This window comes from Triturus cristatus, chromosome 1_2, assembly GCF_964204655.1.
Source record: "Triturus cristatus chromosome 1_2, aTriCri1.1, whole genome shotgun sequence".
NCBI lineage: Eukaryota > Metazoa > Chordata > Amphibia > Caudata > Salamandridae > Triturus > Triturus cristatus.
Window position 1 is genome coordinate 842,294,269 of NC_140580.1, and position 24,778 is coordinate 842,319,046.

General features: G+C 44.0%; 1 protein-coding gene across 3 annotated transcripts in view; it reads left to right on the forward strand.

Moving 5' to 3' along the window:
* ALPL (alkaline phosphatase, biomineralization associated) overlaps window positions 1–24,778 on the forward strand; it is a 312,269-nt gene that overhangs the window by 208,204 nt on the left and 79,287 nt on the right. For all 3 annotated transcript variants that reach the window (XM_085608992.1, XM_085608990.1, XM_085608991.1), the window contains exon 6: window positions 18,876–19,051. In XM_085608992.1, the coding sequence (XP_085465118.1) occupies window positions 18,876–19,051 (176 nt within the window). The remainder of the gene's footprint in view (window positions 1–18,875; window positions 19,052–24,778) is intronic.

A 24,778-nucleotide genomic window follows, 5' to 3' on the forward strand; every position in this document is an offset into this window, starting at 1 on the left:
TTCTCTTTTAGAGCCGTCTCAGTTGGACTGGATTGTCTGACTTCCTGCTGGCGTAAAAGGTTTCTTGTCTTCTTTATGGGGCGAAACAGATGGCCCCATAAAGAAGATAATAAACCTTTTACGCCAGCAGGGCAGTCCGTCCAAGTGGGACGGCTCCAAAAGAGAAAAGTCTCTGTCGAGGACAGGCACGCGCAGCAAACTCCATCCTGGGCGTCCTCGTCGACTTTCACCCCGGTCATTCGGAAATTGCGGTGCAGTGAGGCGCGAAAGCCCACGGCTTCACTTTTTCTTTTTCGCGCATTTGGTTCTCATTCACTGATTCTGCAAGAGTCATATCTCTGTAACGTTTCCTTTCCAAACTGAAATAAGGAATGAGATGTAAAGGTGCCTTCCCGTATGATGAAGTCCCCCCTCCCTCCCCCCGCTCAGTGTTAAAGTCAGAAAATAAATGATCACGGTGTCCTGCAAGAGAAACTTTAATTTCTCTGGCGTGGTGTGTTGTGGCTTGAGCTTCACAATCAAACCCCCCACGTCTCCCCCCTCCCTCGACCACAGCACCCCAGCACAAGCCTGGCAGGCCCTTCAAAGGCTCCGGAGCGGGCACCAGCCCATGGGGGTCCTACGCCCATGGGCTGGTGCCCGCTCCGCTCCTCAGCAAAACAGCTGCTCCGAGGCGGCTGGGCAGACGCAGGCCCAAACAAAGGGAGGAAAGAGGGTGAAAACAACATACACACGGCCCCCTCCCAGGCCGAGCTGCTGTTCACCCCTGTCCAGGGGTGCTTCAACGCCCTTAATTGGAAACTCAAAGTAGCCCCCCAAACAAAACAAGCAGCAAAAAACATACAGCCCGAAAACTCAAAGCGAATATCACACGCTCCGGCGGGCCGTAATGCCCCACTAAAGCCTGACCCGGGAATAATTATCAAGGGGCCATTTAGCATGGTTTGTAGGGGTGGGGACATCTCTCCCCCTTTTTTTAATTAAACAAAGTAACTTTCCCAGCGGATTAAGGAAAAGGATATAGGTGTGATAACATTTTAGGAAATTGTTACCCTACCTGAAAAAAGACTTTTCTTCCCAGACAGTGGGGGAAACATCAAGGGCTGTCTTCTGTAAACACCCCCCTGCTAGTTGACGTGGCCTTTCCAGCTGGCTGGCTCTTTCGAGTAGTGCATGGTTCTCATAGTGCAGCATGGCCACCCCCGACGTTGTAAGAAGTGTTCCCTCGGAGGACGAGGTGTCCCCTCCGACAAACAACAGAGGCGAGCGTTTGTTGGTTTGTTTCTTGTATTAGTTGGATTACCACAGTCCTTATCGAGCATTTGATTGATTAGTAATGCCTGCCGGTCAGAGTCAATCCAAGGCAGCGGTAAAGCTAAATATGCGCTTGAGACAATCTAAGGCTGGGCGGCCAAAACGGGGCACTTTGTATTTAAGGTCACCGGATAACTTCATATTCCCCACTCTTATATTGTTTTAAGATGCCGATTTGTTTCATCTGAAATTAATCTAGTCTGAACTCCCCGAATTGGAGGATGTGGCCTAACGGCCAGAGTGGGGAACAAGAATCGAGCCTCGGCGTTGGCTCGACTTCCCGTGATTCTGGGCAAATCACTTAATCTCCCTACCAAAAAGGAGTGTGTCCTTGTGTAATGCAACTGGTGCTCATGTAAAGCGCTCCAATACCTCCGGGTCGAGTTCGCGCTATATAAATATGCAACAACAAAAAAATGCACTGGGCTGCTGAATGGGAACCGAAGACATGAAAACACTGACGCCATTGAGTCACGTGGTATTCACAGTTCTTACACCAGAGTCCGAAAGTATTATGACTTCAAAATGGACTTTGTAGTAAGTTATAGAAAGCAATACTATATTTTTTATAATAAAAGCAATTAATTAAATGAGTAAACAGTCATAACTTTGTATTTTTAGCCACAGAGAATCTTAAGCGTGGATTTCGACGGAGGACACACATCTAGGAACAGAGTTCAGATCGCATTACACATCTGCTCTGGGGAGCAATCTAGGCCTAAACAAATACATACTTTTGAAAACAAATCCAAAGGGACGTCCCCAAACACCTTTGTGTTTTTTTTTACTTTGGAGTGTTTTACGTAGATGGATAGACAGTGACCGTGTTAACAATTTAACACAGACGAGAACAGCCTGTAAACTAAGTGACGGTCAGCGCACTGTGCAGGGTCGAGTCGGGGGCCTGTGCCTGCACAAACGTCAAGACACAGAGTGCAGCTTCAGGTGGGGGCATTATGTACCAAAATTACGGGCAACGCAGGGTATCATGGCTGGGATGTGCGGCTCTATGACTCTTTAACAAATAATCTGTCGTTGGGAAAGTGTTTTTCTCTAGAACTTCTAGAGTGAGTGAGAAAAGGCCACTTAAAGTGTAGGGTGTTTAGAAAAATAGATATGAGGTGGAATGAAAACTAGCCAGAAACCAAGGCTGATCAGGCGAGTGAGCCCTCGTGAATACCCAACTTTATCCAGGACTAGATATCGCTCCGGAGGGATGGGGTAAGAGATCTTACACTGGCTGCGGCTAGCCTGAGGGGCCAAATGGCCACTGAAAAAAGACTTTTCTTCCCGGGCAGTGGGGGAAACATCAAGGGGCTGTCTTCTGTAAACACCCCCCTGCGGGTGACGACGTGGCCTTCCCAGCTGGCTGGCTCTTTCGAGTAGTGCATGGTTCTCATAGTGCAGCATGGCCACCCCCAAGGTTGTAAGAAGTGTTCCCTCGGAGGACGAGGTGTCCCCTCCAGCCAACAACAGAGGCGAGCGTTTGCTGGTTTGTTTCTTGTATTAGTTAGATTACCACAGTCCTTATTGATTGATTAGTAATGCCTGCCGGTCAGAGTCAATCGAAGGCAGCGGTACAGCTAAATATGCGCTTGAGACAATGTAAGGCTGGGCGGCCAAAACGGGGCACTTTGTATTTAAGGTCACTGGATAACTCCATGTTCCCCACTCTTACATTGATTTAAGATGCCGATTTGTTTCTGCTGAAATTAATCTAGTCTGAACTCCCAGAATTTGAGGATGTGGCCTAACGGCCAGAGTTGGGGAACAAGGATAGAGCATCGGCGTTGGCTCAACATCCCGTGATTCTGGGCAAATCACTTAATCTCTCTTTGATTAAGTTAAAGCGATTTGCTTTGCTATAGAATACCATTAGCAAAGCAAATGGCTTTAACTTAATCAAAGGCGAGACCTATTGCATTTTCAATGCTTGTTTTCTTTAATGGTATTCTTCTTCATTGCTGGTTAATGGCCTACACAGACAGGCTCAAATCCCCCATCATATTTACACCCCGAACGCTCAGGCTAAGCTTCAGGATCGTTTTTATTAACAACATTTGCTAAGCCATCTGATCCTGTTGCTCTACTTGATTTAGATTTTTTTGTAACCATACCAGTTTGATTTGTCCCTTACAACCAAAACCTTTTCCTACTAAGCTCCCAAAAACCTTTACATCCTTCTTTTGCATTATAGCTGCTATTTTGCCCTGCATCATCTTAATTACATCTCTTTTTTAACTTTTGATTAATACTTTGAAATATTTCCCTAAGTCCCTAATAATGACATATCCTCTTGTGAGCTTCTGCCTTAGTACGTTTGGAGTCTGCCTACAATCTGTGGCGTAGCTAGGGAGGGTGGCGGAGGTGAGCAAGTTGTGTCTGTTGACTACCGCCATCCCCCGCGAACAAATCATCTGTCGAACACACCCCCCGGAACATTTCAGCCGTCAGCCTCCATCTCACCAAAGCCCCCGCCCCCGCTCTTACATACATTGGGTGGCAAACATAGGTGCCGCGCGGGTGGCAGTAGTACAGTTTAGGAACTGCAGGAAACAAAAAGATCTCTGTGTTAAAAGCAGTAACCCACTTTACTATGTACATAAAATAATAATCTGTCATCTGCATGTTACGTGATGTGCTTTGCAGGAGACCATTAATCGTATACTGCTTTGATTCAAATCTGGAACTTCACAAAACACAGATCTCTCCAACAAATGCGTTAAACTCCAGAGTTATCTCACCATTATTACTATTCCCTGAGATTTACTGGGCACCTTTACAGCACATGCCTTAACCCAATCAAATATTTTAAAATGTAGACTTTACAACCAGTTAAGCATAACAGATCTACTGTCATGCTTCTCCTTGTTGTCAATTTCTTTGTGGCTGGACAAAAAAAAAATGTATTAGTCGAGGTCCAGATTTTGCGTCTGGGTTGCGCCCCTTTTTTGGTACAACCCCGACACTGAATCTCGTTTGTTAAATCTCATAATGCACTTAAATGTACTCATGATATACCTGATAATCATATGTGTGAGGTTAATATCTGATGTCACTTCTTGTGATGTCACTTCCAGTGATGTCACTTCCTTTGTCACATGCAATGTCACACATCATGGGCTGTGATGGCACGTGTCATTGTTTCACTTGCATACTGCTTAACCTGGTTAGTCCCCCCTCTTCTTTTTTTTAGGACTTGTGCCCTGTACATAACTGTCATCATGTCTTTGAGTGATGTTTTTGTACAGCTCACATCCTGAACTGAAGCACTTCAAGGTGCTTTCAAATGTGCATAAGGAAACTCGTGGCTGTCAAGGAAAACATTTGCCTACGGTGATACCATTTGAACAAGTGGGAAAGGTGGGGTGTAAGCATCTGTTTCCTAGTTACACATTGTACCGTTTACTGTTTAGTACCATCGGTTATGCTTTTGGTCAAGTCTTTCACTAGCGAAATGAGTGTACAATAAAAACATGTAGCCTTACGGCTAGAGCGTTCGATCTTGAAGCTGGGGAACCGGGTTCGAGTCTCAGCAACGACGCTCAACATCCTGTGATTCTGGGCAAATCACTTAATCACCCCATGCCTAACAACATTTTTTTACGAATCCTTCTGTAACAAAACTGGCGCTCATGTAAAGCGCTCTGATACCCGATGTCTCGGGTCTAGTTTGCGCTATATAAAACTCATACAAAATACATGTTAAAAAATTGGCGGTATCTCTGTTGTCCTAAGACCTGACCTACAATTTGAACACAAAGTACACCCCTTCAACACTTAGCCCTCAGTACCCGAGTGTTAGTTTATAGCATGAACGCTCTCAGTATGTGATTTGTGTGTTTGCCACCCCCAGACTATGCTGCTGCCTGTCTAGATGGGCTTGTTTGTACATACCTACATTAGGTTGCATAAAGAGTGGAGGGCGCGGTGGCGGCAGAGGGACCACAAGAGGGGGTTTAATAATAAAATAAAATAAGACTTACCTAGTGCTGCCTGCCGCCTCGCGCTCCTCTGCTTCCAGTTCCTGGCATAACAGACTCCCCATCCAAATCCCCGTGCTGCTCTCAAGCATGAGAGCAGCGTGGAGAGCAGCGTTGGAATTTGCATGAGTGGGCTGGATTGATGCTTGCTTGGCATTGGGTGTCTATGCTGTTTCTCCAACCTGTGCAATACAATTGGGTCGGAGAAACCTAAGTGCACATCTCAGTTTGGCCGGCCCAAGACAGCCGGCCAAACTGACATGTGCACTTAAAAGTGCATCTAACACTCCCCTTACTCCCTCCCATGGCCCATTCCTGCCCCTCCTTGCACATGCTTGGCTCAGCCAGCAGCTTAAAAATAAAACGATAATAAAATAGCGTTTTATTTTTCAGCTGCTAGCTCTGAGCGAGTGGGGCGACGCTCATCCACCATTGTGAAGGAGCCGCCGCTGGTCCAAACAAAACGCAGTGCAACAGCCACCATACACTTCAGCTACATCACATTGCAGTAATGCAGTACAAATACACAGCAGCACAAAAAAGCAATAGGACATGTCACCACCACAAAACAATGCCATGCAACAAATATGTACAAACCTTCTTGTCACAAATTGCCACTTTAAGAAACCTGTTTTCACAATGAGGTGGTAAAAGGTGGTTGCATCAAGGACTGCCTTAACCTACCAATAAGGACGTGGAATAGCGCAAGTCAGATATGTTGTGTGAATCAGCCCCTTGTTTCATACTTTGGAATCAATAATGACTATGAGGCCCCTTTACAGATAGTAGTCCAAGCTGAGTAGACAATCCAGTATAACAATCCCCTCAGGATTGCTTCTCTAATTTGCCAGTGCATGGAGCTTTTTAAAATATATATATTAATGATTGTGTGTTTGAAATGGTTAACGTGAGCCTTTTGACGCTGCCATTAGGTGTGCCTTTGATGCTGCAGACACAGCCTCACAGCAAGGTAATAGCAGCAACTTGCTGTGTACAGCATCTTTATCATATAGTTATGCCCGCCTTAGAATCCCAGAATTCTGCCCAGACGTCCAGCAGCATCTAACTAGTCTGCCATATGGCAGGCAACATCTCTCAAAAAAACTCAGCTCAGCTGAAGCAATAGGTGTCCTCCAACCTTGAAAGCATAGGGTAGGTTTTCAGAAGCTGCATACCTGCAGCAAAGGTGGGAAATACTGGAAGAAGACAAGAATACTAGCCTTAGCTCTTCTTTCCAGAAACACTGGACCAAGCTAGAGAAGAACAGTATGGCAAGGACATTTTGTGATGATGGATGTTGCAAGGCAAGGGGTGCACAAGGAGCAGGCATGGCTGCCACCCAAGCAGGAACATTTCCTGCATTGTCCCACCGTCCTGAATATGCCTGGAGACAATTGCCCAAACTGGAAGGACATAACCTGAGATTATCAATCATCACCCGTACTTACTGCTTGGCGTTTCATACTTTTTCTCCAAATTTACCACAACATCCCTCAAAATCAACATGTATCATCTGAAACTGTCAGAAGATGTGCAGGCACATCTCCTAAAAGGGCCTGTTGAAAAAGTGATATCTCATCAACTGAGACGTGTTCTGTACTGTGTGTACTTCCTAATCCCCAAATAAGCGAAGACATTACATATACTTGTTACTTTTCAGTATGGTCATCTTGAAGAGTGCATGATAACGCTCGATTTTAAAGATACATTCTTTCACATTACTATGCATCAGGCCTACCGATACTGCCAATGGTTCGTGGTAAGTGGAACACAGTATCAATTCATAGATCTATCATTCGGGTAGCAACAGCTCCAAGAACGCCTAAAAATATTTAGCTGTGGTTGTGGCTCACTAGAGACACAACACAATATATGTATTCCCTTATTTTGACGATTGGCTGGTCAAGGGCACAAGTTGTGTGCACCGCCTTGTCCACACTCAACAAGTTATCCACTGCGTCCCAAACTGGGCATAAAGATTAATGTAAAACATCCCATCTGTGTCTGGAGGAGATTCAAGATTGTTGTTCTCAATTCAGTCATAGCGGAGTAAGGAGGGGTGATACCATTTCAAAGGCTACACCCCCTTTACTAGATGTTGCATCCTCTGACAGTGAGAATGATAACTAATCTGCTAGAATAATGGCATCATGAATTGCATTCATACCCAGTGCAAGGTTCCAGATGAAGCATTTACTAGAATGTATAGCCAGACAGTGGTCACAAACGATCAAGAAATGGGACGATGCTGTGGCAGTAGAACCCAATGTTTGGCACAAGCTGCAATGGTGGAACAAGAAAAATGTATTACTTGGCAGATAATTTCTTGATCCACAGACACACGTGGCCATCAACATGGATGCTTCACTCACAGGTTGAGAAGCTCAAACAGATGATGTGACTATTCAGGGACACTGGTCCACTCAGAAACATACTCTACAAATCGCTGTGATGGAGCTTATGGCAGTAGGACTAGCCCTTGAAGCTTTTCTAATATTGATTCAAGTAGGAGCTAAAAAATAGAGCAAAATGCCAAACCAGCATTCCACCTAATAATTATTTTGTCATGTCTTGTAATTTCTGCAAGGGAAACTATGCAAATTTCACCCAGTCCTACTTTAGATCTGCTCGATCAGCATCTAGGATTGTTACTGCATCTTACCCTGAAGTCCCTCAACATTGCGATTTGGCACCCAAGATCCTAGAATTCGGATATTAACTGATACCAGTGTAATCCATGTAACTCCTAAAAAGAAGTCGGAAAACCTAAAGCTTGTGCATGCGCTGTACATAAATGGCAACAATTAGCTATTTACTGTTTCAGTCACCAAATTCAGCCCATAACAGTTACAATAAACCTTACACTTACAAGGTTCGATTCCCAGCTTCGGAATAGATACCTCACTGTCTCACTCCCAGTGCTCCGTCCCAGGTTTCTGCGATTGCCAGACGCGCTGAGCAGTGAGTTCAGTGAGAGGGGGCGGACAACGCCGTCTCTCCTCACCGCTTCACCCCCCCATTCACCCCCCATATCATCTTCATCTGACGGCCCTGTCCTTCGGGGTAAAGTTTCTTCAAAGCCCATAGAGGCCTGCTGAGGTCTCCTGCAGCTCCCCCTGCAATTTGGACATCCCGCAGCTCGTTGCTTACAGCCGCAGCGGCAACGGCGGAGGCGAGTGACGAGAGAGTAGCGAGAGCAGCGGCAGCGGCGGAGTCAGCGGGCGGCCTCAGAATCTACCGCGACTCCACCCGCGATTCGACTCGATTGCTACCTCTAAAAGGAAAAACAGCGGCGCGCAGGGGGGGGGAAACAACACGGCTGCCAAACCTTCCTCTGCCCACCCCAGTGAAACCACGGACAACGCGGACAGCGTGTAAACGCCTACCTTAGACCCGCCTTTACAGCAGCTCCATCAGCGGCGTGCAGAGAGCAAGAGCGAGAGACTGGTGAATGCCAAGGTGCGAGTGCGGCCGCAATCAGTAGCAGCCGCAGAGTGCGAGCCAGGTGGCTCCACGGTGGTAGCCCAACTGGGTTGCTGTTGCTTGTGGCTCGCCCCTGAGCTCACTCCGCTTGCCCTGCCAGAAACACAGAAAACACAGAGGTATTGCTCCAAGTACAGCCTTTGACTTGCCGGTCCCGGCCGTGTCTTGCATCTACCCCAACTGCCAGCCGTGGGAGCAGCAAGCAGTGAGCAAGGTACAGGAGGAGGCAGATTCCAGCCCAGCACGACCTCAGAATTTTTTTTATTGTTATAATTTACTTAGCTTCCCTTAAATGACACCAAACAGTCTCCAGGACAATAGGAAAACTAGACAAGAAGGAGCAACTAAGCGTAGTGCTATTACTTATAAAGCACGTAGAACCTCGGCACCCAAAGTGCACAAACATCTGGTATATAGCTGGAAATCGATCTCCAGACTACCATATAAACTTAAGGATTGGATTACACGAGAACACCAAAAACAAGCTTGCGCTCAACAGGGGAGGGAAATGATAAAGAGCAGGCCAGGCTCCAAAATGTGCAAAACTAGAGCCGGCACCGGCACCGAGAAAAAGTCGGTCAAGGGGATCCGAGCGCAATTAGAGTTTACCCCTATTGCACACACAATTTTAAATCCAAATACCAATCCAAATAGCATGGGAATCTGTAAATATTTTATCCCAAAATTGTCCGGACAAAGAACATCGGGGAAGGGAGAGTCCTGCGGCAATACATCAAAACAGGAGAAGCAACAAGCTGAAGATGGCCCGTGCCAGGAATTAAATATACAGAGCATTGAAAAACCGGATGCCGGGAAACATTCTTCTTCTTGGAACAATGGAGCAGCCCCCTGTATGCCCCTGGAAGGGAGAAAAGACACTTTAGGGCAAGAAAACCTGGAGGCTTTTGAAACTCCTTCAGCATCGGAGCTCCATGAAAGGGGGCAAGATGCACCGGGGCAGGGAAATCCAGAATTCCTGGAAATATCCTCAGCCCTGGAGTCCCCCATCAAGGACAAACAGCAGATGCATGGGGAGAGGCCAGTTCCAGAAAGTCCTGGAGATATCGTCAGCTTTGGAGTCCCCAACCAAGGTCAATCTGCGGATGTATGGGGACAGCTTGGTGACCCCACAGGCAGGTGACAGAAGAACTCAGAATGAACTGTCCCAGTCACCATATCTGTCAGCGATCAAACTCCTCACCTTTAACCAAAGTTTACTCTCGCAGGGATCGAAGTTGAGAGAGAAAAGCCATTTGGGGGAACAAAACCCCCATCAACTAACCGCAGAAACAAAGAGTACAATGCAAAGCGACTCCTACCATCAAAACACTCTGCTTTCCTCAATAAATTCTACACTGACGACGTCCATCAAGGCGCTTACCTGGCAATCACAAAAACTGGAATTTCAAATGGACACAATGCAGGCAATAGCAACAGCTATAATCAACATAGAAGGTAAAATTGACATTTTAGCAGGAAATCTGGAGTCGTTGAAATTGCAGACAACAGTCGGATGCTCTTGTTCACCAATAGTTGAGAAGCTCAGCTCGCTCCCCGAAATCTTAACATCAATAATATCAGAGCTAAAGCAAAGACAATTAAAGCTCATAGATCAATCAAATCAAAACTCAGCTGAAAGAACATCAAATCATGTAAAACACAATGGTATTAATGCCACAAAAGGGGCTGATAGCTCCCTCATTTTGCCACACCAGATAATAACGAAAAGCGCGAACTACAATAAGACTCAAGACAGTAAATCCACTCAAGGGCCGGACACACCCCCGTCATCGACGCAGCTAGCGTCAGTAACATGTGAAAACACCCCCCACCACGAGGAACCAGTGAAGGGCAAGACCCCCTTTAGCAATACTAGCCATTCAGACAACCCGCAAGAAGCCATGGAACCTGTTAAAGCATTGACAAGGAGAGCAAAAAAACACTTGAAGAAGCAAGCAAAAAATAATAAACAACGTGGGTGTGCAAAGGAATTACAACTGGGCCTGGCCTCATTACACGGTAACCAGAGTCAAAAATCTATCTCAAAGAAGGCCCATGCACAAAGCCGCCCGGAGTCTCAGAAATGTTATTCTATATTTCAAAAGTATAGACCAGTAAATAATGAGCCAAACAAATCACCATTATCAATCATAAATTCAAACTGTGAGGATAACCAGTCAAACCAAATTACCAGCAATCAAATTAACCACAAGCACAAATTTTGAAGCTGGTCATATTACCGAGAACAATAAGCAGCTTACTAGAGCCCCACATGTGCCCGAACCTCCACTAAAAATAGACAGCGGAGGGTGCCACTTCATAGAAAAGAGCACGGAAAATCAAGAGTTGGTTGCATCTCCACAGGCTAGGGGCAGAGAAAGGACACTTCTCCCCTTAGTTGAAAACCTTGGGTTAAGGGGGAATAAGGCTGCCCACGATGACAACAGAGTAACCACAACAACGACCCAATGCCTGGAAATACAACCCCTCGCTGTCAGTCTAAGGGCCCAAGTGTACAGGGAATCGGAGAGCAATATCATAATTTTTACACCCGAATATATATCTCGTGGAAACTCTGACACATTAAACAGGTCCAATATTTTACAAATCTTTCAACACATCCCAGAGCTCTCTTCCATTGTGACCGAAGACCTTACTCAAGTTCAATTTAAGACATTGGGGAGTAACACATTAAGAGAGTCAACAATATTAAAATGGAAAGACAATTTAATAGTCCACAAGATCATGCAAGAAAGAGATCAGTTTGCGAAATGGGGGATCAGTGTACATATACCAAAAGAGGAAAGGTACCCACACATGTTAGGAGGTGGACCTATTGATAAAAAGACACAAACCCCAAGAAAGACCACCTTAAAAGGGACAAAACCAGTTCCTTGCATGTCAGCGTTTCTTAATTTAAAAATACATCTTTCACCAAACTCCAACCTAACAGAAAGAGGACAACTTGATCAATCTAGATACCCCCAAAAGGGAGTTGTAATGACCCGAACATGCATAAAACCAAATTGCTCCTAGCACAACAAGGAACTACTGTCGGGGGAGTCGAATGACCACCATTATGAAAGTCATCTCATGGAATGTGTACGGTCTAAAAACCGCGCTGCAAAACAGAGCCGCATTCGAATTCTTACAGTCTGGGGACCTGTTGTGTCTCCAAGAAACCTGGTTACTCGCTCCAGTGGTCATCCCAGGCTTTGTAGAAATCCACCAGCCAGCAAAAAAGTATAACATATTTGGTAGGCCATCTGGGGGCTTATCCATATATATACGAATTGGCCGCAACATAAAAACTGAAACCGTGTTAGTCATGGACACAGTTCAAGCTATTCACCTGCAGGGATTAAAACTGAATGGCCGCCCATTAACTATTCTCCTTTTGAATGTCTATTTTAATTTTAAAGACAAACCAAAACACTCTGAGATGAGGGTTTTGGTAGACACACTTGAAGATTTGCTCAGTAACTACTCAAATAGCGGGATCATATTGGCCGGGGACTTTAACAACCAGAATCTGGGGACTGCAAATGATGCATTAGTGCACAAGGATCGAGCTGGGATCCTACTAAATACATGTTTAAACACATACAGCTTGAGGCCAATACAAGACCCACCACTCACCAACCACGCCACGAACAATGCTTCACAGGGGAAAATTAAACCCCCAATTGATAACATCTTTATGTGCAATCGCCTGCATGATCAAGCAGCAGCACTTCAAAACCCAGTGCTGCAGACTAGTGATCATCTCCCATTAGCCACAGCCATCACGTTGCAGACAGTCTCCCGTACATTACCCTCTTAGGCCATTCTAATGGAGAGGAAATTCACGTACTTCTGAGAAGGCTAAAATGGAATAAAATAGACACAACTAGCTTATCAAACTGGAAAAGTAATTGGCCCGCATTTGCGAAAGACTTCGCAGCTGGCAACATGGCAGAGAATTGGACTAACCTGGCACCGGAGCTGTATCGCCTTTTGTCAGGTAAAAGAGCACACCATCGGCAAGATTGTGGAGAAAGGGAGTGCTTCCAAATTCAACCGAGATGTGAAAAAATCGCACAAAGCAAGCGGGCCCTGAGACAAGCCAACCGTGAACATACGAGAGAGGGTAACAACAAAACACTACAAAATCGGTTGCTAGCAAGAAAGGCACACAGGAAAAACCTATGGGACCACAAAAGGCAACTGCAAGATTTGCAATGGTCTCATATTTTCAGCCTGCTGACGTTCAATAGACAGGCTGAATTTTGGGCATATATCAACAGGCTGTCCGGCCACGACCGCGCAATGGGGTCGCTAGCCATACATGGGTCTCCCATGTGACTACACTGTACTGCAGTGCTTCAGACCATAGACCAGTACACCATCAAATAGTTTCCACTAATTCCAGCTCGATCAATTCTCGTATAAGTAGCACGGAAGAACCATCTGAAACTTCTGAAGTAGGAAATCGGGTAACGACAATAATAAAAAACATCAGAAAGGATGGGGCCCCCGGACCCAATGGCCTGCCTGGAAGCCTCTTCAAAGAAGACAGCGATTTCTGGGGAACCTTATTTACTCCACTTTATCAGTTCTGCCTGGATAACTCAATGGTGCCTGAAGCCTGGAAAGGCTCCTTGCTTCAACCGATTCATAAAAAGAGCGACACTGGAAATCCAAGCAATTACAGGCTGATAGCCCTTTTGGATATTGAGGCAAAAGGATATGCAAATCTCCTTCTGCAAGATCTGCAAAATTGGGCTAATGATAATGAAATTCTTCCAGCATACCAGTCCGGCTTTAGGCCAGGAGTTTCGACACTAGATAACATTCTAGCCCTTGCCTACCTGGTAGCACAGTCTATTAAGGAAAAACAGCCCCCACTATTTGCATGCTTCATGGATTATTCTGCAGCATTTGATGGCGTCAATAGGAATTTGCTGTGGAGGAAATTACAAGACTGGGGGATTCCGACTACACTGTTGAAAGCAATTACTGCTCTCTACACCGGAACCTGGGTACGAGTGAAAGTAACGACGAACTCGGCGACCAAAAAAATCTACACAGACTGTGGTCTAAAACAAGGGTGTGTACTGGCACCCTTGCTTTTCAATCTCTACACTGCAGACCTTGGCAAAACAATTTCCAAAGCCAATCTGTTACCCCCGAAAATTGGGTCTACCAGACTGTTTTTACTGCAGTATGCAGACAACATGGTGCTCATGGACCATACCAAAACGGGTATGCAACGAATACTGGATGCATTAAACATCTATAATAATGAAAATGATCTAAGAGTAAATGTAAGGAAAACAAAAGTTGTAATTTTCGGGAAGTATGCGAACAAACAAAAAAAACAATGGCAAATGGGTAACCTGAAAGTTGCAACAACAACTAAATACAATTACTTAGGGGTTTGGATTATGAGCAGTGGGAAGTCTGCAGCACACACTGCTTCTATTGAATCAAAAGCTAAGGCAGTGACGTACGCCCTGTGCAAACTAAACTCCAAACTAAGTAGTCCGACAACTGGACCCATTAGAAAGGTTATAAGAGCCAAGCTACTCCCGTCAATTACATACGGCCAACTAGCATTTCCCGCGCAATCAATTAACATCATGGAACGCGCCAATTGCCGGGCATTTAAACAGATCTTTCATATCCCCGCCCATGCTCGGAACACCTTGGTACGTCTTGAATTTGGGCTAAATAAACAGCGCTACGAACATTGGGCATCGTTTGTTCGGAATTATCGAGGGGTTTGTGCTGCCCCCCCCAAACACAATGAAGGCAATCTTAAAGGAAATTTTCGTGAAAAATGTCAACCCGTGGGCAAATGGCCTTCTAACTGCTTGCACTGAATTGCCTCTTGAATTGTTCAATTGGCAGGATTTTATTTATCAACCCGGAATTTTAAAAAACATTTTAAAGAAACAAGTTAGATTGCTATCAAAGGAAGAGGACTTGAAGGAACTAGAGTCCTCCAGCAGCAACATCAGGCTATTAGCCAGTTCCTTCCACGATAAACTGAGCCAGCCATACCTTGACTCCGCCTTGAACAATTTTAAAGCAAATTCTGTCTGTGAGATTGATGGTACTACCGATAAAAGACATCAACAGCCATTGGAAAACATTAGAGGTAGTCACAACTTGCAGATTGTGCCACCAGCATGAGGAATCCATGGCCCACATGGTCTGCACATGTCACCGTTTGAATCATGCACGTCGCACTTTATTGAAACCCTTGTTTTTAAAATATGGGATACGCACCTGCACAGACGCCATGAAACTTCTCTTCAAGCTGGAGATCCCATTGGAACTAGCAAGATTAGCGAAATTTGCCCACAAGGTGAAAGTTCTGTTACATAACGACTCAGTTAAAGACTAGAGACAAACTGTAGTCTTGATCTTGCGGTCCCACCTTTTCTTAAAGTATACCAGAATGTCTTAAAGAAATGATTATGTCTAATATATGATTAACAGTTTTGTTAAATGAAATGCCCATGTTTTATCTAAACTCAATAAAGTGTCTGGACGGAGTGCTCTCCAACCAGCCTTTTTTCTTTTGTTAGCAATTTTAGTTAATTAAAACAATAAACAAATGCATACATACACTTACAAGAAATCAGGGTTGGGCTACACATCTACATGAGTACATTTGTGGCAATAGCCTTGTTTCTTGCCAGATATATTATCACTTTTTCCAGTTTTTTTTCGTTTTTGCCCTAGGATTGTTGATGTTCTCCCCTGAATAAGTGATAGGAAGGCATTTATCCTTACCTCCTATGGGAAGGAAAAGCTCTCGCATCTCCTGTTAGAAAGGGAAGAGTTAAGCTCATAGAGTACTGACATCTACGTCATTACACAAAAGAAAATAAGATGAAAAAACATGAACTACCTCTGCGCTCATTTCCATCCAAAATCAATATTAGCCTTTTCTATATATATATTCATCCTGTTTCTACATCCTGTGATTTTTATTTTATTATATCTTTGAGCAGCAAACATTTCTTCTTCTTGACCTTTAAAAAAGGTGCAAATTCCCTAGCACATATTTCATCTTCTAGATCAAATGTCAGTTTGTAGAACATTTTGTTCTGTTTCCCTCATGTAGGACACGACCTCAGACAACAGTATAGAAGCAAGAGAGAGGTTAGCTTGTTTAGCGGAGAATAAAACATTTATTTAGTTTGAATATGTCAATTACTATGCAGATAATACTATTAACAAAGATTTGCAGTAAAGTACCCTCTTCTGTTCGGCATCTCTGACCCTCACTGTCAACTCTAATCCTCATTTTAGCATTTGCAGTTGGCATGTAATACATCCCAAACATTTCAATATTGACTGAGTTGCATATATGAATTCCGAACTTCCTCACATATGTATGCTCAATATTCTCTTCCATACATTTAATGGTATGCTTTCCTCTTAAATCTCACTGAATTTTGTTACAACAATCACCTCAAGATTTATTCGTGGTGTCAAGATTTGTAAAATTGCATATTTAGTAGTTATTTTCCGTTTGTGAATGAATTCTTCAACTGCTTTAGTCTTTATGATTGTCTCATCAATGTTGTTAGCAAAAAAGAATGCAATTGTAAATATTGAAAACTAGAAATGTGCCCAATAGTTTCTTCCTCCGTTGTTAAGAATTTATTGTCAAGATATTAATTACTTAAAATGCATATTGTGGAATGGAATCATCACTGATTGATATGTTCATATAACTAAAACATCTAACTAAAATTGGTCACAGATTCCCAAGCCGGATTAATTTTTTATCTATTTCTTTTAATTTATGTACTTAACTAAAGAGATAAATTATATTAATCTTAGCAGAGATCTAAACTCCAAAATGTTTTACTGTGGATATAATCAATCAATAAAGTTGCTGGAGTACCATTTCTTTACACCCTATTACTAAAATCTTAGTCGTACCTTTATTTACCAACCCGATATTTTTGAAAATTCTTTAATCATTAAAATAGCTCATATGTTACATCAAGGTTCTGAGTAAAAACGAATAGATTTGCTGCATATAATGCATGTGATGCTTCCTTCAGTTTACTTATGTCTTAACATATTAGCATTATTGTTAATTTTTACTGCTAATGGTTGTATGGGGACCATGGGACAGCCCTGTCTTGTCTCCAATGCAATATGAAAAGCTACGTCAGCTCCCCTGCAGGCTTGGAAAGTTTCCCTGACCTTCCACCATTTTTATACAACTACTATGCAACCTTTTTTGTTGTGCAAACACAAATTCCTAAAGCAGGAATTTGTTTTTGTAAATCAAATCATGTATATTTTTCCCTGAACTTTTTCATGAATGGTGAATAAGGTTAAAATCTCCTCCACTTATAAGGAGCATTACAATTGACAAGGGGTTTGATAAAGTGTTGATATATCTTATCAGCCCTATTTCCACAGATTAGTTGTCAAGGGAGATCTTATATGCATCCAGATGTTACTCCAAATCCAAAGGTAAACACATATTCGGCAGATTAGACTCGCAAAAAGGTATCTCAATGGTATTCCTAGAAAACATTCCATTGGCAGATATTTGTAAGGTTGCTGCATGGTGTTCTATCCAGACATTCACTAAACACTATTGCGTGGCCATGCACACCAAGCAAGGGACATTGTTTAGACAAACTGTTCTAAACACTCTGTTCTAGACAGCTATCACTTCTACTTGCAAGCCATCACATTAGTGGTGTGGGTACTGCTTTTCAGATTGTGCCCAGCATGTTATCTACAGTAACATATGCTGCCAACTTAAAATGTTTCTTACCTGCAGATTGTAGTGCTGTAGCTTGACATGTGCCCTTCCCATCTCCCGGATGAGAACATGGTATAACACAGTTGGACACCTTCTAAATGCAGATTCAGTTTACTGTTTGGAATTCTTTCTTGTAGCACACAGACACTATTTCACTTGCTTAAGCATATATGCCCTTACCTTTAGGGGAAAAAACAAACACTGTCTGAGGTGGGTCTGTGTTCTGGTGCATGCTAGCTTTAAGAGGAAGATAAGACGAGCCACCACGAAACAGAACACCTTCTCTGGGGAAAAACAGCTTGTAATGTTCAGAACCCAACATTAGATGGCAGAAGTGTGCACAGCATGCAAATATGCAACTATATGAGCTGCAAATCCAGTATTGCAGGTAAATAATGTATTCCATTTATGTATACATGTCTGTGTAGTATGTATAATGGGTAATTACAGTAGAGTCCAATCCTGAATTGATGGGTTCTCTTCACAGAGTAATACATTATGAGGCGAAGGCCGAGTAGTTCATAAATGTCACTATTTTCTTACAATGGCTTTATTGGACCATAGTTAATGTTGCCGGTTTCCTGTTGTTTCAAATTCCGTGTTAATTTTGATGCAATTTGCCTGAAAATTGTTCTTCTAATGTGAAAATATTTTTTAAAATAATTATTTAAATTCTGGACTACACTGATTAGTTGAATGCAGCTCTTCTGTGCTAAGAAGAGTTTAGTTATTCTGTAGAAATTAGAAATGTTTATAGCTGGTGCCCTCGAGGTACAGATAACAAAGGGCTCTGATTGCAATTCGGATGTTCGTGTTTTGATTGATTTTCATGAAGATGATGCTGTTCAAACAGACAGGTAAAGATTAGCAGTGTACTCTGGGGAGGTCAATATCTAGCCCTGCGCTGGGACTTTTTTTATTGGTGGGAAGAAAAGAGAGACTGTGACTCCCATTGGGTGAAATCCATCATGGGCAGGATGTAAGACCTTTACATTTTAGAAAATACACCAGTACGAAAAAATACAGTGAAAAGTTATTTTAAATTCATTGATTTTAATATTTGTACATTATGGAAAATATAAGGATGACTAACCCCCTTGAAAAAGGTTATTTTACAAACACTGCTCTTTATGCAATGAAGTCATATAATATGTAGCTTAGAGGGAGCAGAGGTGAAAAGGAAAACTGAAAAGTGGTTGAAAGATTTGGGATACGATTTATACGACGATAACTTGCAGGATTTATAGTTTAATCTGTTATGCTCCATTTTATACATTTTCACATCAAATACATCAATTCTCCCACAGGCAAATCAGTAGGGGTAGTGACAACCACAAGAGTCAACCACGCTACTCCCAGTGCTGCCTACGCCCACTGTGTCAACCGGGATTGGTACAGTGATGCTGAGATGCCCGTGGAAGCAGTCAAGATGGGATGCAAAGACATTGCCAGGCAGCTGATGGAGAACATTCCGGACATTGAGGTATCCTAGCATATCAATGAATCAATCAGAACATTTGTAAAGCTCACTACTCACCCGTGAGGGTCTCAAGGCGCTGGGAGGATGGGGGAGGGATGCTGCTACTGCTCGAATAGCCAGGTCTTGGCATAGTGGTCTTGTGCTAAATGTTGGGTGCTAGATGGATGATTGGAATGTCATATCTCTCTAGCAATGAGAACTAAAGTGTGGAATACCTTCTGGTTGGAAAACCAAAACTAAGGATTATCTGTTCAGTTGAGCAGATGCACATTTTCAGGTCATGCATTATCCAGTTGGTGAATGCTACTGTCTCACTGCTATTCTCCAAATTGTTCCTGGCAAACACATGACTTTCACCCATTGCCCTCAACTGTGGCAACTGCTGCTTTCACAAAATTCCCTCATTAGTGGAAACAGAAGAAGAATTTTGAAGAGACTGTGCATAGGAGCTGCCTGCACACCCACATCATCAGAACTACGCTCTCACACGCCCCCACAAACGTCCATTCCTACTCCATTCCACAGGGCTCATGCCTTAACCAAAAGAACTAATACTCATACAAGTTGCCATAAAAACAGCACTGTGACAACATGCTACAAAACATATAATCCTTTTCAATATCACAGGCATTATCCTGAAGTCTTCAATTGAAGTACGTCCTCCCTAACACCTTACATTCACCCACGTGTGAGCCTTACCAGTAGCGACTGCTACCAGACCCGGGTGGTGGGGTGGGGGCGGGGCAGTAAGTTGGGGGGGACGAAAAAAGTAAAAAAAACAACAAAAAAAAACACTTACCTGTGATGGCTGGCCGGCCGCCGCCTCTCCTTCCTGACTCCGGTCCCACAGCAGGACGCAGGAAGCAGCAGGAAGCACCCGGCTCCCAGCCTCCCGATAGCCAATAACAACGCTGCAATCCCGTGTTGTGATTGGTCTGAGCACCGCTGATTGGTGCTCAGCCAGATAATGGGGGTCTGGGCATGATCTCCACGCAGGCTGTAATGAGCCTGCAAGGAGAAGATGCGAAGGGAGCATGAACGTTTGGCCTGCCTGAGAGCGCCGGCTAAACAGTTATGTGCACTTAGGAGTGGACAAACCACTCCTCCCCTGCTCCTCTGTCGTTGGAGGAGCCCCGCCCCAAACGCCAAGCTGTAGCAGAAGGAAACATAAAATGAATAATAATTCGAGTTATTATCATTTTATGTTATCTCTACTTCACTGCTGTGAAGCAGTGGGGCGATGCTCCTCTGCCCTACCACAAGAGCCGCCACTGAGCCTTACCCCTATCCTCCTCAGGTCAAAAGCAGATGGGCCTCGCCCTAGTTGCCTAATGCAGACCACTGAAGCCTAAGCGAGTGGCAAGGAATGACCATCAGCAGGGTGAGGAGCATTTCTCCTCTAATTGTGACACTTCTGTCACCTGGGAGTCAGTGCACCCTGGAAGATGAAGTGAGGTTGCCTATTAATCCGTGCTCTAACCCCGTCAACCTCTTCTACAGCTTGTGGGCCTGCAGGTTAATGTATCGATCAAGAAGAAAGAGTTTGTGAGATTAGTTTTAGTGCAGACACCCGTCAAAGGGTGGAGGATGTGGTCCGTCGGCTAGACTGCCGGCGTTGGTGCTGGAAACCAGGGTTCGAGCCTCGGGGTCGCGTCCACATCCTGTGATTCTGGGCAAATCACTTAATCTCCCTGTGCCTGAATGTGTAACGTAACCGGTGCTCATGGAAAGCGCTCCAATACCTTCGGGTCGAGTTTGCGCTATATAAAACCTGCAAAAAAAATAAAGGGAATGATGTGTTAATCATTTGCTCCCCGTAGATCCATTAACCCACCGACAGGTTATGAGGATTTTTAACACATTGGCTTTCCAAACAATCCATCATGCAGACAGAAAGGCAGGTGGACAGGCACACACATGCATGTACTCCAGCCCTCTCTCCATCCGGCTACTACAATGTTTTACTCTCCATCATGCTACTATTCCCTTCACATTCATATTGAACAAGTGCATGCTCTGTAATCACACGGAAACAGGACACAAAATGCATAAGGAGAAATAGTTCTATTCAAGGTTTTGTTCAATACATAATTTACAACAAAAAGGTTTGTACTTTAAACCGCTTGCCTGGGAATCAGTCCCACAGTATTAATTGTTCTTAATTGGGTAATTAAAAGACAATTATTGTTGAACTCTGGGTTCAGATTTACATCACTCACATATTTTCAAGCCTTCTGTGTGATGTCTCAGGAGACAAGCATTTAAACAAAAATAACTTTCACAGTAATTTCACGATGGTATTATTTGCCTTAAATAAATTCCAGTGACGTTCCAACAACAAAAAACTTTCCGAAAGACCTGGACAGACTGGAAGACCAGGAAAAAAACTTTTAAGGAAATCACAATATTTCTGATGCTGCAGCACTATTAAGAAAGTTAAAGAAAGATATTTTTGAATGTAAACAAAACACATACAACTTAAAGCTGCTAAAAAAACATGACATTTCAAACGTGTTTGTCTACACCAACAATGGTGATGTACAGATGAGATGCACATAAAACAATTTTTCAGGAACATCAAACTGCACATATATTCTGAGAAAACCCATTCACCACATACCAAGGCAGTGATGGCAGTAGAAATATTGGCCAAGTCAAGAGTTCTGGCTTTTGGTCAGGGGAAGTGTTTGTCAAGTTGCAGCAGGGTGCAAAGTCGACAGACGACGACAAAGGAAATAAAAAATAAAAAACAATTACCCTGGCTGACTGCATCGCCGATGCGGCGATGCAGCTAGCGCAAGGAAAGTGTTTTTCTTTTTTTAAATTTTATTTTTACTCCTCGTCGTCCGTCGACTTCATCCCCCACCCCGCCCTGCCACACCGCTCTTACCTCTTACCGGCCGCAACTGTGTTTCACAATAGTTGTGCGACACAGTGCGCGTGTTGCCTCGGCTGCCCTGGAAATAAAATGCTAAAGTGAAACAAAATCTTGGGCTATATAACAATAATAATAATAATAGTCGGATTTGTAATGCGCATGGCTGCCCCAGTGACGGGGCGTCCCAGCGCCACCAAAGACAGTGGGAGTGAGCGTGGAGGGAAGAAGTTACACCGGGAAGAGCCAGGTCTTTATGGCTTTACGGAATGCAAGATAATTCTGGATCCCTCTAATAGAGACTGGGAGCGAATTCCATAGTTTCTCCGCAAGACTACGAAAAGAGCGACCTCCTGCTCTAGCACTTAAGACTCGAGGAATACAGACCAGGCCTTGATCGGCAGACCTTAAAGTGCGCCGCGGCACATAGAAAGCTAGCAAATTAGTCAGCCCCAAAGGAGCTTGGTTAGTCAGAATCCTGTGAGATACGCAGAGTGTTTTAAACTGGATTCGTTTTTCGACTGGCAGCCAATGTAATTTAGGTAGAACATGAGATACAGAACAGAATTTCGGGAGTGCTACGAGAATGCGTGCTGCTGCATTTTGTATTCTCTGCAGGCGCCCAATACTAGACTTTTTGGCACCAAGATAGAGAGAATTACCATAGTCCAGTCTCGATAAAATCGTCGCCTGGACAATGGTTTGACGTACTTTGGGAGGGAAGAAACCCAGGAGAGGTTTTAAACCTTGCAGGAGCCCGAAGCATATACCCGCCACAACTTTCGATTGACTGTCAAAGGTAAGTAAGACCACTGTCAATCCACTCTCCAAGGTTCTTTACTGCCTCTTTAGGTGACGGAGCCGGTTTGAGACGATCCGGCCAGCACTGCTCGGACCACATATCCTGGTCCTTCCCAAACAACAAAACCTCTGATTTACTGGCATTCAACTGCAAGCAGTTTAAAGCCACCCTATCTGCAACCTCTAGCAAATCCTCCTTAAACTTTTCAAGGTTATGACTACATTTCTTAGAGAAGGCAATCACCAATTGGGTGTCGTCGGCATACAACACCAATGACAGCCCTCTTCTTTTAGCCACCGACGCAAGGGGTTGAACATAAATGTTAAAAAGTAGGGGGCTCAATATTGAGCTCTGTGGCACCCCCTGTTGCAGGGCAAACTCCCGCGAATAGAAAGGTGGCACCGAGAACTGGTAAGATCGCCCCTCCAGGAAGGAACGAAACCAGGCCAAAGCCAGACCCCTGATTCCTATCTCCTGTAAATGCTTTAAAAGTATCACGTGGGAGACAGTGTCGAAAGCGGCACTTAGGTCTAGAAGAACTAAGGCCGCAGAATCACCGATATCAGGACTGCCACGGATTTCTTCCGTCACTGCCAACAGAGCTGATTCTGTACTGTGGCGAGCTCGGAAACCGTTCTGCGAAGGATCCAAGATGGCATTATGCTCAATAAACTCAGTGAGAGTTGTATTCACATGAGATTCGACCAACTTAGCCAAAAAAGGCAGCTGGGATATATATAGCGATAGTTGCCCGGCTCAGAAGGGTCCAGAGACGGTTTCTTTAGAAGAGGAATGACTTTAGCGTGCTTCCACACCAGTGGTACAGATGCTGTAGTCGGAGAGAGGTTGACCAGAACTTTGCTCACCGGTGAAATCGAGGCATGGAACTGACGGAAGTGGGCAGGTGTCAAGGGTTCGGCCGGCGCGCCCGACTTAATTTTCAAACAGAGAGACTCAAAATCAGTGGAGGACAGTAAGGGAAAAGATGATAGTATGTTGCCCACCAAGGGTCCAATATCCCCTGGCCCATCCACAAAGTCAGAGGAGGCTGTGGCCAGAGGGAGGCTTTTATATATATTCTCCACATATGGAATATAGAAGCTGGGAGTAAGATTCCTTTGTTGAACAGACTGCAATAGCATAGTTAAGCTCTACTGTAAAAGAAGAGTGTTATGGAAAGGAGCCATGAAATTAAGTTTGCATTGTAAATGGTGAACCTAAAAGGCATCCACAGCAAAATATTGCATAGTAAATACTTTTGTCAAAGAGGTAGTATGTTTGTGGCATCTTTAAGATAGCTTATGAGCACTCACATTTTTACCATGTGAAGAAAAAACTGTATATCCAATATGTCATCATGACAGCAAAGTACCACAATGCCAGTTTGAGGGAGAAAACTTCTACCACATGGTCTGGGACTGTCAGGACCTTAGGGACCATTGGCGGCAGATTTCTCGAATAAATAGGGCTAAAGGCAAAAATCTGGTGTGTTCGGAAGCGTGTGCATGCTCGGCATATACCGTCACCCTAAAGGCAAAAAAGCCATAAGCAAATTCATAGTTCTAGCTTTTGTCTTAGCGAAGAGACAGATTGCCATGGTTTGGTTGGAAGAGCAGATGGTCCCCTGACATTGTGGTGCGGAAACTGGAATTACGAAAGTGCGTGAGGTTTGAGAGCACACTCCTTCTCATGGAAGTCCGAGTTTCCCCTGCCATGGGACATGTACTTGGTTGACTCATAAAACACCCAAAATAGGCCCCTTCATTCCTCAGCACTGCAGGGGGAATGGTGGCGGCCCCTTTATGTCCACCCCCTTTATGTCCACCCCCTAGTTAGTTAATGCTCTTGCAGGGAGTGGTGAATGTTGGGGGTAACATGGAAGAACAGATGACTGAAGCACCTACAAATGACCAATAGGAGAAGACTTCAAAAGAGGAAAAGGTCTGAATATGGAAATAAGGACTAGAATCAGTAGGATTTCAAAGTTTGGTTTTGTGTTAGTTTTTTTGTTTACTTTGTTAGCGGCACCTCTTTTGACGGTTGATTGCCTTGT